The following is a 16,004-nucleotide window of genomic DNA, read 5'->3' as shown; positions in this document are numbered from 1 at the left end:
TCCGCCAATTATCTCGTTCCAAAGCCACACAGTGCCACCTAGCGGTCATTTCATGTCACTAGATGACAAGCACGACAGGATGCTCTGAACAAAGATCACATTTATTCTTTCCAAGGGAAATTCCACAGTGTTACAAAATGCATGAACAGAAACAAGAGGCTGAAGTAAACATGAATTTAAAAGGGACATTGCAGACATAAAAGGTCAACACGGAAATCACTATTAGACATTTTTCGTATTTTGCGTGTCTTTCCTACTTCTTTTCCGGCTTTTCGTTAAACTCCAAGAAGAAATCGTTGCATGCCACAGTGAGGGCACCAACTAGGATGATGAACTCGGTAAAATCCACCTCGCCGTCCCCGTTGGAGTCCAGGTCTCGCATAACCTTGTCCACTGCTTCCTTATCTTGGGCGTTCTGCAAAAAAAAAAAATCATAAATAAATACAAAAAATAGAAGGAAAATATATAAAATATACAGACTAAAAAAATTGTATATAAAAAAAATATATAAAATATACATGTAAAAAAAATTAGATATATATACTAAAAAAAAAAAAAAAAAAAAGCACCCATACCCCGAGGTAGTTCTGCAGTTCAGTGGTGAGCATCTCCCTGAGCTCGACCTTGCTCAGGGTGTATTTGTCGCCTTCATTCCCGGAATACTTGTGGAAGGTCTGGATCATGAGCTGCATGGCATTCTCCAGAGTGGACACGTTCTCGGACTTGGGCATGGACATTCTGCCGAGTGGATCATCATAGAAAGCAGAACGAGCGTGCCGTTAGCGATACGCCGCAGGCCGGGTTAAGCATCATTAAGAGGCAGAGGCGTTTAAACCCTGAAAGCGTTCTGGTGTCAACTATGCTTTATTTCTTCATCGCTAGCTTTTGTACAGCTACGCATCATCTGATGATAAAGCCCGAAACCCAAAAGCTGCTTTTGAATTCTATATCCTGAATAAACTGGATATTTTGACATTAAAATGGCTTCTTTAAAAATACAGAGGTCCAACCCTTAAAATCATTAGCGACATTACAAGAGTTTTCTTAAATTAAGAAAAAAAATCTTCAAAATGAACAAAGTGAAAATCATCCTTACCTGACTGGAGGACGAGGGCCGGCCGGAGGTTCAGGTGCACGCAGAGAGCGACGAGAAAAAAGTAAGTGATGAGCGGGACACCTCGTCTTAAATACTCCACCCAACCTCCTTCAGCATGTCACAAGTTTCTTCCTCCTCCTCCAGCTTTTTTGTTTCGAGGCCTGCTACGCGTCTATTGGACACCATGAGGATGGTCCACTAAACCCAGGACCACCTCCAAAAAAAATGGCAACCCCCGAGAATCCTTCAAATACATTTTAACAGGTGGTCTAAAATATCGTTTTGTTCCTCACTGTGTGTTTAAATGTGGCATTATATTGAAAGTCTTTCCAAGCAAGACCTTGCGTCACAATTAGAAGGATCCGGTTCCAGTACGAGACGTTCGAGCGGCTAATTTTAGAAGCGCGTCAGGGGAACCTCAGCGTTTTGACACCCGAATGACGGCGTACGACAACAAGCTCGGTGTCGGTACAAAGCTTTTTAATTGCATTCATGACATGGGGAGTTCTTCAATGTTTTCTTGAGCTCAACATGGAGGGAGCCTCGAATAGCGGGTTAGCAGGATGGTTGGATACAAAAAAGGTTGGTTAACTGTGAAAGCAGCAGACGAGAACGCAGATCCCAAACGGGGGTGGCCGTCTACGACGCGGCGGCGTTGGACGGGCACTTGCTCTCGCTGACGGCCTTGGCGATGTAGCCGATCAGAGTGAGGTATTCCTGAAAGTTGACCTTCCCGTCCTTGTTCTCATCCAGGCCGTTTTGCATGTCCTTGACGGCCGCCGAGCTGTTGGCGTCCTGCGATAAATCACGAGATGAAGCGGATTGATCGTGATTGCTCATGATCACTATCTTTTTTTTTTTTACCTCCATGACGCTGCCAAGGTTCTTCTTTACCATCTTCTGGAAAGACTTGCTATCCATGTTCTCCTTGCCTCTGGTAGAACTAAGGAATGTGGTCACCAAAGTCTGGATGGCTGACTCCATGTCTACAGAAAAAAACATTCTGGTTTCATTCTGGGTTCCATCAAAAAGGTCACCAATGATGTTATTAGTAACACAATTTTGATATTTGGTGGGGGAGGGGGGAGAGCAAGCGGTGGAAGAGGAGGAGAACACAATGTGGGCCGCGATCTCTGACGGAGGACATTTGATCCCCGGGATGCCTTTGAGGCGCATCTGGCTCCGATTACCGGCTACTGTCCGCGTTCGGTACGTTTCAATGCTTAAGTAAACGATTCGAAAAACATCTATAGGAGGGTCCGACAACAAATCCCAAAATCTAAATTGAAACCACCCATGTGGAGCTGCTCATTATCCCCGCAGTGTGGTGGAGGCGAGATTTCCGCAGAAGAAAAGGCTGACTAAGTGATTGACGAGAGAAAAAAAAGACAGTCAGGAAACAGCCCGGTCGATGACGAACCGAGTCGGGCCTGCTGGGAGCCATTTTGTTGTTTTGTTTTTGTTGCCTAGGAACTGCAGATAAATCTCCCATGTCACAACACACAGGTCCACACCCAAACACACACACACACACACACACATAGCCAAACTAGCAATAATTAGGACGTCGGTTGCATTAACCTAATTACCGAGTGAGTGAGGCCCAACGGACACATCCGGATTGTGTTTCATGGAGGGCCCGACTTTGCACACACATTTTTCCGGACATCTGTCATCAGCTTGTTGTTTTCCATTATATATATATATATTTTTAAATTATTTAACAGTGTACTATAATGGTGCCGACACCTTTGGCACGACAGCGTACGTTCGGGCGGCCGCCCATTAACAAGCTAAACTGACCAAGAGGCGAGAACGTTCAAGAAGGGAAGTAAGGCAGTAGAAAAGTTGAATAAAAGCACGAGGCAGGCGGTTTTTGCGCACATTAGCACGTGGTTTGCCCTCAAGCGTGACTCATGGGGCTTGAGCAAGGCCCAGTTTATATTGTGGTCTGACTTGCACTTGGAATTTCAAGCAATAAAAAAACAAAAACATTTTGGATTCCAGAGAAAATTGAGCATTAAAATCCGAGACTAGAACATTACATTGAAGCGGTACGACCCGGTTATTTTTTTTCTGAAGAAGTCTCAAGAATCTCAGCCTCCTCCCCGTTTAGCTATTTTAACAAAACTTGGACCGTGTCACATTGTTTGAATGTCACGAGGGAGTGCGAAGAGGCTTTAAGACGAACAAAAAAAGCAAACATGTCAGGGGTTATAAAGCGTCAATGTACAAAGACAAGTAGAAACCAGTTGCGAGGCAAAGCAGGTTGGGAACGCCCAAAGGCGAACTACTAACACGATTACTTTGTACACATAGTAAACTTGTAGCCGAGTGGCGCGGTTTATGAGCATCAAACATGCACAGTTTAACCAGTTTGGACACTTGATATTGTTTATATATACATGCAGTTCCGCCCTAAAACTTTTTTCTAAAAAAAAAAAAATCTCTTTATAATATCATACTTAAAAAAACATCATCAAATTGTACATTGTAATTCCAATGCAGCAATATTATTAGGATAAAGAATTAATTCCTCTAAATATTATATTGTCGGTCTACATGTGTTGCTCCACCGTTTCCACCCACTGCTGCTAGTTGTTAGCCCATTTATGGCTTATTAAATTTTACAGTCAGTAATTTCAGGGAGGGGTTGAGATTTGCAGCTGTTTGGACGCTCACATGAAAGCGGCGACGTATAATAAGAAATCTCGGTATATATAATTCAGCAGTGATGGAAAAACAATCAGTTCAAATTGACCGTTACTCTAACGATGATTATTATCGGAATATACGATTCAAAGAATATTCACCGCACTTTCCCGCCCGCAGGCAGTGTTAGCATAAAATAGGTGTGACTGCTACACTTCCTGTTGCTTGTCATCACCCGTGTGTAAAAACACATACTTGAGTCGAAGAGAATAAAACTGAGAAGACGCAAAATCTGACCGTGGTTACTCGGGTCACGTGTCAAAACGACGTAAAGGAGACACGAACGGGGAGGGGGGGTTGCATATGGTGGTGATGGGGGTCTTGTGTTTAGATGTAGCCCAAACTACTGCTGACAGCGTGCACAATAAGCAGAGGCAGGAGTGACACTGGGCTCATGAATAAGTCACCGTGACACGGCTTGGGTTTCCCTGGACGTGTAAAGGGACAGGGGTTCGTTTACCAGCCGGGACAACCCGATCCGCCCAAACGCTTCAGTGAGCGCGCAAGACAAAAAAAAAAAAAAAAAGCAATGCAACATTCACGAGTTTGTGTCGAAATGAGTTACAATTAAAACATTGTGGTGGGGGGGAAACAGAGGGAGGAAAAAGTCAAACTCACCGTTTGGATTTGAGGACGGGAGGAAAATTGAAGAGAAATAAGTGCAGGAGCTCCTTCTTTTCCCCTCTGTTCTAGATGAGGCAGCAGCACATATCTTTTCCGTGATTTAACTTCTCGCTGCAGCAGCCAACTTTTTTTCACTGTCACAGGGCGTGTGCATGAGCGGGGGAGAAAGAATGTGGACAGGGGGCACCCGCCGCTCGTGAGTCAACCCTTGACATTCCCACTCATCGCGGCCTTGGTGGGGCAATTACAACACTTTTGTTCTTTTTCAACTCTTTCTCTCGTTTTCCACTTTTTCCCAGCTCGGCTTACACGTTAGAACAAGTACGTGTGCGTGCGTGCGTTCCCACAGATGCAACAAGGGCCGCGCCCTGAAACTTTGCTCACTTATGCAAAGAATGAGAAGACTCGCTGGGGGAGGAAAAGTTTGAGCAGAAACACTACAAAGAATGCCTTTAAATGTGATTAAAAAAAAATACTACACATGACAGTGAACACTTGTGTGTTTGTGTGTTGTGTGTACGCGGGGGGAGTGATTGGAACAGCCAATGTTGCAAAAGAAAGCCAGAAAAACATTGCAGTTGAGTCAAACCTTCTGACTGTATGGCATACAGACACTGTGGCCAGCCAATCAGCTGCCAGTATTGCTCCAAGTTGAGATCTTCATCTGTCCAATGGGTAGGAGAACCATTGTGTTCAGTGAATGTGTCACTTTTAACAGTGGTTAAGGCAGGATTTGGGAGTCTGTCGCCATCTGGTGGACATTTGACTGAACTGCATGTAGTGAAGACCAAACCAAAAAAACGTGACATTTCCTAAATTTTGAGGACTTTAATCTGTCACTATTTACATTTTTTTATACAACTCATTTCATAGGAGAATTTTAGGGAGAATTCACTTTTGTCAACAGTGGTTAAGTCTGTCGCCATCTGGTGGACGTTTGACTGAACTGCATGTAAGGAAGCCCAAACTAAAAAAGTGACATTTCCCAAACTTTGAGTACTTTAATCTGCTACACAGTCACGATTAACATTTTTTATAAAACTCATTTCATAGTAGAATCTTAAGGAGAGTTAATTTTTATTAACTCGCTAACCTGTTTGCCTATCTAAATGTTTTTTTGGGCTCAGGGTAATTTAGCCATGTGTCTAGAGTTAGTAAATAAATAGGAAAGAGACAGAATAGATTATCGCAGACACATTTGGAACCACAAAAGTAGTGATTAAACTTGGAGGGTTACGTTAATTGTATTATATTGTATTGAAAGAAACACACTCTTGGTATTTCACTTATTTCTTATTCTCCTGCCAGCAAGCATAGACTGTAATTTAGGACACAAACAATCTATATAACAGACTCATTAAGCCCAGAACATTCAAGGATGGATTTTAAGACCAACTCCAGGTATAAATCACTCACTAATTGAGCAGATTGTGACTACTAGAGAAAATGTACCATCACACAAATGGTTTAATAGTTTTGTCAAGTTTGGGGGGCATTAAGAGACAATTGCTTCACTCTCAAGTGCTGGAGAGAGCGAAAAGAAAGTCATAAAAAAAGTGGAATAACAGCCAAACTTTTTGTGAACGAGCCACTTGGGCTCAGCAGCTGACAAAACTTATTAGTTCAGGTAAAGCCTTGACAGGATGTGCATTAGGGAGACAGGTACAGCACTAACAAGCTCTGTGGCTTCATCATCCAAAACCTACTTTGCAGAAGTTTTCAGGTCCCCTACATCCTATTCTGAGTCATCAGTGGGGGAAGAAGTGGGTAGTTGCTTTCAATCAAAACGGTTAGGGGGATTGTCTAAACAACTGAGTGGCGATTGTATACAAAGTAATACAAAAATAGCATGAAAAATAGACCAAGATGAATAATTGCTTAACTTTTTACACCATTAATTTGATTTATGACCTGCACATAAAACAAAAAATCCCATCAAGTAGGAAAATGAATAGCTTGCAGAAAATATATATATTATAGTAATGAGCTCAACAACAAGCAACATCAAACATGGCCGCCAATGCTACTCCGAAAAAAGAATTCTCATGTAAACAATTATACATACATGACAACCAAAAGCATTATATTCTTCAAAAATATCAACACAGTTCAAAACAAACAAAAGCAGTAGTTATACAAGACAAATAAAAACTCCTACCTTGGATGAAACGCCATTGCCGTGTCTACTTAATGGGAAACCGGAAATGGCAGCAAAAGTCTTCCGGGTTGATATAGAGGTCAGTCCTTCTGCTCGTGCACTCAATCAATATTCCGGCCTCTCATTTGTCAAGTAAGACGTCAATCAATCAAATTGACCAATAGGACAAGAGGATGGATGTTGCAATTATCGGTTTTTAGCAAGATTGTATGCGCCTCACTATTCAAAAATACTTAAATAATAATACGGAAAATCTATTTTATCTAAACTTATCTTCTGTCTGTACTTTTTTTTCGTGTGTGTCACTACTAAAATCATTAATTCGTCTTCTGATCTGTGATTGTCAGCCAAGTCTTGTGTGAGAAAAGGCCTTGAGACAGTTGGATGCTGACATTTTATTGAACTGCTGCCATGGCAATAAAAGTGACAATTTTTGAAATTCAAAGAAAAACACCTCTGAAAGCAGCAACAAAATGTGACGTATTATTATTAACTGCAAGCAAAAGTCAAACACCATCAGTCAATCTATTACTACTACAGTGCTGTTTTCAAAATAAAACACATATCAAGCACTTTAGTACGCAACGTGAGTTATGTACCTAAATAGAAACAAACAAGCTTTGAACAATATTTTCTGTGCCTTTCTATTTCATTAAACTGGACAAAATAAGTTACTCGTAAGCAATTAATGCAACTATGTACAAAAAGGCTTCTTAATAATAATCAAACAAAAAGACATTCACGTCACTTCGATAGCTCCAGACGTGTTGCCATGGGAACCGACTCAAATGATTCATACTGCATTGTGACAATAAGACTGAGCAGTGTGAATGACTACGAATGTATCTCATGTGTTAACTGTTTGTCATGGCAGCAAATATGACAAAATGGCAAAAGTAAAAAATAATATCACTACTCAAAATAGAAGATGTTTTTTTGAAATCAAATGAGACCTGCACTGCGGTGGATACAAAAAAAGGTAAAGGAAAATGTCTTCCCATCCGGCGTTCCCTTCCGACTTCAGCCACTGCCTCGTGCGCTCTCCTTCCTCCACTCGCCTTTGCGTTGCTCGCCGCCTCCCGCCACTAGAAACTTCTCCAGCGCTTCCTTCCCGAACGCCTCCATCTCATCCTCCAGGTCGCTGTCTTCCTCTCCGTCCCCTTCCACCATGTCTTCCAGGATATCCGACACGTCTTTGACGAATTTCCGGAAGTTGACCCGGTCGTGCATGAAGACGCCGTCCCGGAAGAACTCGGAGGCCAGTTTGCGCAGCTCGTCCCTCTTGGAGGAGTCCACGCCGGCCTGCTCGGCCTTGGCCAGGTAGGCGTGGAGGACGGACTCGAATTGCGGGAAGGAGACGGGGTGGAGCCCCTCGGCTTGGGCGCAGGCCTCCTGGGAGTGGCAGTGCTGGGGGTGTTTGGGCTTCCTGTGGAGGCGCTTCCTCTGCTGGGTCCAATAGTCGGCGGAATCGGCGGAGGACTGTTGAGGCGCCTTCCTCTCGGCCCACACGTTCTCCTCGTGTTGGTGGGAGTCGGTGAATTTGTGTTTGTGCAAGTTGGACTTGTCCCCTTTGGACTCACCGCTGTCCTTTTTCCTCTTGTGTTCGTTTCCGTCCTTCCTGCGGTCCTTATCACCTTTCCCGTGTTGACTCGCCCGTTTCCCGTCGTCAATCTTGCCGGGTTGTTGTTTGCCGTCCTCCGCACGTTTCCTCTCGCCTCCTCTTTCTTTTTCGCCGTTGTGACTCTTCCAGTTCTTCTCTTTGCCGCGCTCCTCAAAGCCATCGTTGCCTTTCTGCCTCCACTTATCCTTCGCCTTGTGCGTCGTTTCGCCTTTGTCTTTTCTCCACTCCTCCTCCTCCTTTCCTTTCCATTGCTTCTCATGCTTGTCCTTCTTCCACTCCTTCCTCTCCGTCTTCTCGGTCCGCTCCTTCTTCGGGTCGCGCTCCTTCCACGTCTTCCCCTCGTCCCCTCTGCTCTCCTTCTTCCAGTCCTTCTCCTCCTCCCGCTTTCCTTGCCCTTCCTTCACCTTGTCGGACTTTCCGCGCTCAAGCTTCCCACTTTCGGCCTGCTTGCCGTCTTTGCGCTCCTTCCGTTCGGATTTCTTGCTCTCTTTCCTCTCACCCATGTCAGATTTACCCTTCTTGTCCTCCTCAAGTTTCCTGTCTGCTGGCTGACCACTTGGGGGCACTGCAGATGAAGAATATCAGAAAAGAATCATTGCTACAACTCTCGTCTTCTCCACTTGTGCCCACCGTTCCAGCTCACCTGTCAACTTACTGACAGTGGACCTCAAAGTTTCAAGTTCGTGCTGAAGCGTCGGCAGCGTCTCCAGCTCCCTCTTCAGCCTCTCGTTCTCTTCCTCGAGAACAGGAAGCGATGCTACTTTGGACTTCAAGCGAGTGTTTTCCTCCTGCCAGCGCAGCCGCTCCGTTTCGCCCTCGGCCGCTTGACCCTCGGCGGCTTTCAACTCTTCCATCTGCGCCTGGACGGGATGGAAAAAGTCAGCATCCAGATTTGCCCTTGAGCACAAAAAAAAAATTCAAATAAAGCCACACCTCAAGTTGAGCTTGCAACAAAGAAATCTGCTCGTCTCCTTTGGCTAGTTTGGTCCGAAGCTCCGAGTTGTCAGCATCGACAGGGGGTGGAAGAGTCTCTGAGCGAAGCCATTCCTACCACAAACACAAAAACGTCCATGTTTACACGTGCCCAGTTATGCGAGGAGCAAAAGAAGAAAAACAAGCACAATCCAAGACGTCGTAATCTTAAAGTAAACAACTTAGCTACGGACTGACCTGTTTTCCTGGTTCTTCTAAATCGCTCAGCTCCCTTGTACCCAAGCCGCTCTCTAAAAGTTAACAAGGTGTATCCTCAATTATTCATGTGTGAAGAGAAACAACGCGAAAATAAATGAGTGAGGCATCAGTTTGGACTCCAGTTGGTGCTTGAAATGAACCTGTTCATCTTGAAAGGGGATTTTTTTGTGAAGACAATCATGAACAAACACACATCCTACCCTCATCCAGATCCATGAAGACACCTGCAATGATATCACGTGTTAGCTAGCAGCTCATTGGCTTAGGCTGACGCTCACACGGGCTCACCTACCGGAAAACAAGATGGTCCCGAGCGAGATCAGGATAACGGCGCCGAGGATGCATTTGTTCAGAGAGAACATGTTGTCATCGGCCCTCTGCCGTGGCAGCTGGAATTCCTCTTCATCAGCGTCCTCCTCCTCATCTATCCTCCCGATTCGCTCCAGAGATGCAAGCAGGCGCTTTCTCTCGGACTCGGTGTCCTCGGGCCGCTCTTCATCCGATCCTGGTTGCTCCGAGGAGTCTGGAGGGGAAAAAATTTTGTTTGCATTTCAAAAGACCAAAAGCCATATAAACAAAACAAAACAAAAAAACTTTTCCACAATAAAGCAACCACATCCTTTCCAAACAAAATTCCTTGACCTGACATTGAACAGAAATAGAGAACTTGTATTTTTATCTCCACAACGATCAAAACGCCCAAGAGGAGAGGGTGTGTTTTGCAAGTTCATTTGGTATTGAAAAATAAAATAGTTGAATAAATAAATTTTTCACAGTCCATCTTCTGTACCTGTGTGTTTCGAAAGAAGCTCTGACTCCTCCCCTTCCTGTTTGCGTTCTTCCTCCCACGTTCCGTCATGCCGCTCTTCTTGCTGAGTCACCTCCACGCCTCCCAGAGTCTCTGCCTTCATCAGCGAGCCATCAGGAGAGGGGACGTCGTGGCTTAAGGAGTCGGAGAAGGCGTCCTGGTCGGCGCCATCGGGGGCCACGTCTGATTGGACGTCGCCGGAAGGAATGGGGGCATCGCTGACAGATGATGGCGCGGAGGCGGGACCGTCTGTACCGCGGTCGTCGCTCGGGTCTGCTTTTCTCTCTTCCGCATCCTGATTAAAAAGAAGCGGGTCATCCGAATTCATGAGCGTGAACTTTCACCAGCAGTGTTGCAAATTGGTGTTGTGGTCTGACCTGGTGGGCCTCCACTGAGTCTTTTGCACCATTTACCGGCTGGCTGTGTGACCCATCATCTGGCTCAAGAAAAAAATTATGAAAGTACATCTAAGGGTGCATTTAATAACGATGACGAGAGAATGAAGAGGAACCTTGTTCATGATGCTTCGTCTGTTCCTCCAGAGGCCTGACAGTTTCAGCAGCAGTCTCCTGGTAGATAATAAAAGAAACCTCCAGTCATACATTGAGTAGAACATCTACCATGATCTGATGATGACAGATAAAGTGAGAGTACAGTGACGAGCGCATAATCAGGTGACCTCAAAGAGAGCCCAACTAGGTCGAGCAATTTTTCCGTACTCTATAAAAGACACGCTTTAATTGAGGCTGCACGCCGCGGTGACCTTTGAGTACCTCAGGACTGACGATGGTCCAGCTGCTGTTTGCGCCGTTGCCCCCAGACATGGCCCCGCCCCTCCGAGGCTGCGCTCTGCAACACACGCATATTTTCCTGACCGACAAGAAAACCACAAGAAGCGAGCACGGAATGGGCGAGGTTTAGCCTTGAGGCTTGTGTGTTCTGCATGACAACACCTTGAGTTGTTTGTGCAACAAATGTTCACGATAGATTCGAAATGAAGAAAAGATACTCACAATAACGCAAAAAGTGACTTCACATCAGAGCGCGTCTAATATTGACTGCTCAATGTCCTCCCTCTTGTCCAACATTAGCTTAACAGCGCTAACGCATTTACATCCTCTATTAATACACAAGATTTGAATAGTTTCCCTGAGGCCTCACCCAACTTTGTCAACAGGAGCTACTGTCGTGTGCGAGTGTGCGCACACAGGAAGTGGGTTTCCGAGGGTGCCATTTAGTTTCGCCATTAGTAGTTTGTGTGTGTTGTGGGAGTTCAGTCACCCTGGCTTTTGACGAGCGGGGGGAAATGTTTGGCCCGAGGCTCGGGTAACTAAGGCTAGCCCGCGCTGTGAAGACAAGAGGCTGAATCGGCATTTCAACACCACTAGGCTTTCCATTGATGTTAACAAAACCAAAGTCAAAAGGAACGGAAAGTAACACGAAAAGATCCGACGCAATTTGTTCCAGGAAGCTGCTAGACCCAAAAGTGTTTTAAATAAATGCAATGTTTAAGAGACATAAGTGGAACTCGGTGTGGCCCTTGAATAATTTAACTGTTACTGATCAATTTTAAGTTGCAATAAGAGTGTTCACCACTAGATGGCAACGCTAAAGAACAATACACACATTTATAGAAATGTTTGTGCCAATCACACCAATTGGAATCATGACCTAAAATTTCAAACTTGACACATTTTCCACATGTATTGGAAAATTCAAGAGTATTTTTTTGAAATGTATGGTTGCTGTATAAAGTATTTTCACATCACAGCCACGTTTCCCAGTACTGACACATTTCCTTCCTGTGCTCTGCAATTTAGGTCTCATCTCCCATGAGAAACTAGCCTGGGGTCCGAGGAGCATTGTGGAGCGTAGAGTGGGACGGCTTACACAGATGATCGCTAAATATAGCTGCTTGGAGATTGACTGGAGACAGGAGAGAGGCAGAGCAGAAGACAGCTGGATTAAACCTAAAATGTACCAGCTGTTGGCTCTTTGTGGTTTAAGTTGCATAGGAAGTCTCGAATTTGGGTTTTACCATGTTTTAACAAGTGTCGTTAAAGTATTGTGGTTCTAGACAACTTAAGGGGGCGAGTTAGAAAGAACTACCAAAAAAGGTCAGGACAATGACACAGGCTGAGGCACCATTTCGACAACAACTTGGGCCTGGCAGCTTCTCAAAACCAATTGCGCCATAACAGTTCATGTCAACTCAGTTATTCTGTCTGTAATTTATTTTTTAATAACATTTTAAAATAAATTTATCTGCAAATACAAAATAGACAGAGTTGACTGCTCTGGACTACTTAACTGCACCAATGAGTTAACTTTCATTGGTCAACCCCCATTTTTAAATTTGTTATATTTTATAATTACATTGTGTTCTCCTATAAAATCTCACGAGATTTGTCATATTCTCGCGAGATTACAGTTATGGCTTGCGGAGAATGAGCATCTCGCACAAACCAGGGCTTAAGATCTAGGCTACTTTTGGACATCAAACGTCATGAGCGACGACCCAGAAACAAATAAATTGACTATAAAACTCAGCAACACGTTTGTAACGAATTAAATTAACTCTTATTCAAATAAGGAAAGAAGCAAAACCTTGACCGTATGTTAAGGAAGCGCAAACGAATACAACGTAACGAACAACATAATAACTAACGTTTTAGTTTACTAATTCAACAACCACCTCGAGTAGTCCTTCTTACCTTCCTTCACTTTCACTTTTTGACTTTATCCAGGCGGCTTTACACGGTAGTTGGGAAGTAGACGTCAACCTTCCTTTCCATCCAACTTGTGAACTGTTCCATCAGAAGAACGTGCGCTCGACCCTCACACTATCTCGTCCAATAAGAAACGAGATTTGATCAAGTTCCGCCTCTTTTCCCCTGGAACAACCAATCACCACACGTCCTCACTCCTACTGTGTTTGGGGAAGTTTTCAGGTTGATTGACGTATGGCAGGTGACGTTATATATGTAAATATTATTTCCATCCACACTATTTAACCAAAGTTAGCACACTAAGTCACCCAATAAGATTCCAAAAGTTCAACTTGACAATTAAAACATACTTTCTAGCTGTTTGAAAACAATAATACAAACATAAAAATAAAATGATTCTATTGAGTCGTTTATTATGACGTCACGTCCCGTGCTGTCACAATCATGAGTTCACATCAGTCCAGTAAAAACCAGCAACCTGTATAAAAAAAAGGAAAACAGTAATAGATTATTAGAATTAATTAATCTTATATTTAAAATTTACATCTATTTAATTTTATACATTATTTTTTATCAAACTAGAATTTGTATGGTATATATCTCAAATTCATTAAATTGCCCACCTGTTTTCCGATACTCTAGTTAGTAATTAATTTCCATTGTAGTTTGTCATACTTGCCTTTGTTTTTTTTAAGCATCATCTCTCTGTTTAAAGACAAAAATCACTCCAAATGGTGTTGACTCCATCAACTTCTTCCTAGTCCAGTATCTCCTTAATGCACCAACAGCAGAGCAGGAAGTAGAGGCACTCCTTCAGCGACTGCACAAAACCGTAGGCTGCGTTCCCACCGAGCAAATTCTTTCCTCGCCCGAGACCCATGGCCATGTCTCTCAGCTGCTGTCCCAGTGAGGAGGATGATGGAGTAGCAGGCATGGCTTGGGGAAGAGGACGCTGAGGGTGCATGGTTCCGGAAAGGAAAGGGGTCAAGGAGTGGATGAAATGGGAAGCGAGCTCGGACAGGTGTGGCAGGATTGGACTCATGCAAGTGCTGATGGACTTGGTTCTCCTTGTTGACTCTTCTGCTCGTTTACTGCACGTCCTTCCGCGTTGACTCTCCGTGTGCACTGACAGCTTCCCTGAATCAGCGCCGTACTGTTAAAAGCTTTTCACAAAGAGGAGCGTTCCAGTATCGCAAACAATGTTTTGTTTGTGTGAGCGGGCATTCTAGCAGCTTGGACTTTGTATCTTCATTTAGGTGACACCAGATGATTCATCCATCTAAAAATTCCATCATCATGAGTAAGCTAGAGGAATTCAAAATTACCCCCCCTCGAAAAATAAATAAATGAATGATATATGCATTTATTTATATATGCATGAATCTAGACTTTCAGTTACAAGTGTAAACACATATTTTCCCTATAAACAAGTATTAACACAAAACCACCTGTGCATTTTTTTTTTTAGGAATCATGGCTTTTTTTTTTTCTTCCTCAGGACACAAACTATCAAGTCACACCACCACCAAAACACACACACAAAAACATCTTACTAAACGATTTTTTTTCTAAGCATGCGACAAAGGCAGCTGTGATGAGCACAAGACCACTTGACGAATGGTTGACCGAAAAAATCCCTTCTCATATGTCATCATGTTCTCCCCCCCCCCCCTCCATCTAAAACTCCCTGTGAGCTACTCAGCAAGTTTGCAATAAAGTTATTTACAGATGGTCGGAAAATCCCCGCCCCTCCCCTCCCAGATAACAGGTGACATCAAATATCTGCGACTGTACAAGCTCAATGCATCGATTGCCATCACTGGATCAGCTTGTTTACTGATTTTTTTTTTTTTTTTTTTTGCAGTCTGTTTCAACTGAGAGCGTTTTTTTTGTGTGTGAGACTTAAGTACATAAGGTGGCTGGACTCAAGTGACTGCAAACAAGGCACAAAGAGATTACAAAAAAAAAAATTAGAACATGAACTGACGACGATATCGCACCGAGGAGTAACATTTGGCTTTCTGGTTCTTTCTGTTTCGAAGAAACAAATATACACAAACACGCAGCATTGGGAAATCCATCATAGTTCCTTTACATTCTCGTATGTGGATTGAACACGAGTCGAAAGATTGTCAGTGCAGACTTGTAGTGGAACCTCCAAAAACTTTTTTTTTTTACAAACCCAAACGATTTTTCAGAAAACTCTAATGAATATTCATTATATGTTTCAAGGAGGGAGTCCCCCGGTGGCCCCCCCTTTAGCTCCGCCAGTGCTAGCATGCAATTTTTTTTTTTATGAGAAGAAGCAGGAGTACCAAGAAAGAAAGACAAATATACAGTATGAGGAAAACATGCAGCTAACAGAAACTATTTAGAAAGAAAAAAAAATTAATTACTTGACCGTTAATAATTTGTTCAATGCGTGGAGCTGAATTTGGCAGAACGTTCGGATTCCCCCAGTCAATCCAAAATTTTAGAATAATATACTTTTCTGTTTCTGTACACTATACAGCTTAAGTAGATTTCTATTCACATTTGAATTTTACATGGACATTTACTCGGTTTAATGTTCTTCCATGCTGTTGGAGGTTCCACTGTGTGTTTGTATCTAATCACTGCAAAACATCATTATTGTGCTGGTTGGTGACATCATTGCACAATTCTCCACCGCTGATGCATTCAAGAATACAAAATAAAATATTTAAAAATAAACCAAAATGCATTGTTGTTGCTAATTAGACTCCCGGTGCTGTTCTTTGGCATGATGGGTGTGTGTATTCACTCCTATGAAGTCCAGGATGTCAAAAAATATATATAAAAAGTTAAAAAAAAAAAATGATGATCATTGGCATACCGGTCCCAGTTTTGCATACGTGCTTTTTTTTTTTTTTTTTTTTTAAATCCCCCATCATCACAAGTTCATCAGTCATTAAAGGGAGGGAGTGGTTAGGGTCTTCAAGGCTGCTCTTGAAGGTGAGTTTCTACATATATATATATATTAAAAAAATAATAAAAAGCTTGTTTTTCTGCCCAGCAACACATCCAAAGGTGGAACTCACGATGAA

General features: G+C 43.2%; 3 protein-coding genes across 5 annotated transcripts; all 3 read right to left on the bottom strand.

Annotated features, from left to right (window-relative positions):
• Positions 1 to 80: 80 nt before the first annotated feature.
• Positions 81 to 1,397, bottom strand: s100t (S100 calcium binding protein T). The gene is made up of 3 exons (XM_049731053.1): positions 1,097 to 1,397; positions 576 to 738; positions 81 to 415 (listed from the first exon to the last, which is right to left on the bottom strand). Exons 2-3 carry the CDS (start codon positions 735 to 737, stop codon positions 254 to 256), a joined length of 324 nt encoding a protein of 107 aa, XP_049587010.1. The 5' UTR covers position 738; positions 1,097 to 1,397; the 3' UTR covers positions 81 to 253.
• Positions 1,398 to 1,559: 162 nt separating this feature from the next.
• Positions 1,560 to 6,681, bottom strand: si:ch211-105c13.3 (uncharacterized protein LOC325758 homolog). 2 transcript variants are annotated; one of them, XM_049731059.2, is made up of 3 exons: positions 6,591 to 6,681; positions 1,961 to 2,082; positions 1,560 to 1,891 (listed from the first exon to the last, which is right to left on the bottom strand). In XM_049731059.2, the coding sequence occupies exons 2-3, from the start codon at positions 2,078 to 2,080 to the stop codon at positions 1,736 to 1,738; spliced, it is 276 nt and encodes a 91-aa protein (XP_049587016.1). In that variant the 5' UTR covers positions 2,081 to 2,082; positions 6,591 to 6,681; the 3' UTR covers positions 1,560 to 1,735. The 2 variants fall into 2 exon arrangements, with proteins under 2 accessions (XP_049587016.1, XP_049587015.1); XM_049731058.2 differs by lacking the exon at positions 6,591 to 6,681 and adding an exon at positions 4,427 to 4,587.
• A 289-nt stretch (positions 6,682 to 6,970) lies between these two features.
• Positions 6,971 to 15,915, bottom strand: pbxip1b (pre-B-cell leukemia homeobox interacting protein 1b). 2 transcript variants are annotated; one of them, XM_049730854.2, is made up of 11 exons: positions 12,925 to 13,386; positions 10,984 to 11,059; positions 10,722 to 10,779; positions 10,588 to 10,646; positions 10,193 to 10,505; positions 9,695 to 9,925; positions 9,603 to 9,626; positions 9,382 to 9,434; positions 9,145 to 9,258; positions 8,855 to 9,071; positions 6,971 to 8,776 (listed from the first exon to the last, which is right to left on the bottom strand). In XM_049730854.2, the coding sequence occupies exons 2-11, from the start codon at positions 11,032 to 11,034 to the stop codon at positions 7,611 to 7,613; spliced, it is 2,286 nt and encodes a 761-aa protein (XP_049586811.1). In that variant the 5' UTR covers positions 11,035 to 11,059; positions 12,925 to 13,386; the 3' UTR covers positions 6,971 to 7,610. The 2 variants fall into 2 exon arrangements, 1 of the variants encoding a protein (XP_049586811.1); XR_007483938.2 differs by lacking the exons at positions 6,971 to 8,776; positions 8,855 to 9,071; positions 9,145 to 9,258; ... (5 more) ...; positions 10,722 to 10,779; positions 10,984 to 11,059 and adding exons at positions 11,067 to 11,556; positions 13,619 to 15,915 and having other exon boundaries at positions 12,925 to 13,417.
• Between the last annotated feature and the right edge of the window lie 89 nt (positions 15,916 to 16,004).

The sequence above is a fragment of the Syngnathus scovelli genome, chromosome 9 (assembly GCF_024217435.2).
Source record: "Syngnathus scovelli strain Florida chromosome 9, RoL_Ssco_1.2, whole genome shotgun sequence".
Classification (NCBI taxonomy): domain Eukaryota; kingdom Metazoa; phylum Chordata; class Actinopteri; order Syngnathiformes; family Syngnathidae; genus Syngnathus; species Syngnathus scovelli.
This window is presented reverse-complemented; position numbering and strand designations above follow the sequence as displayed.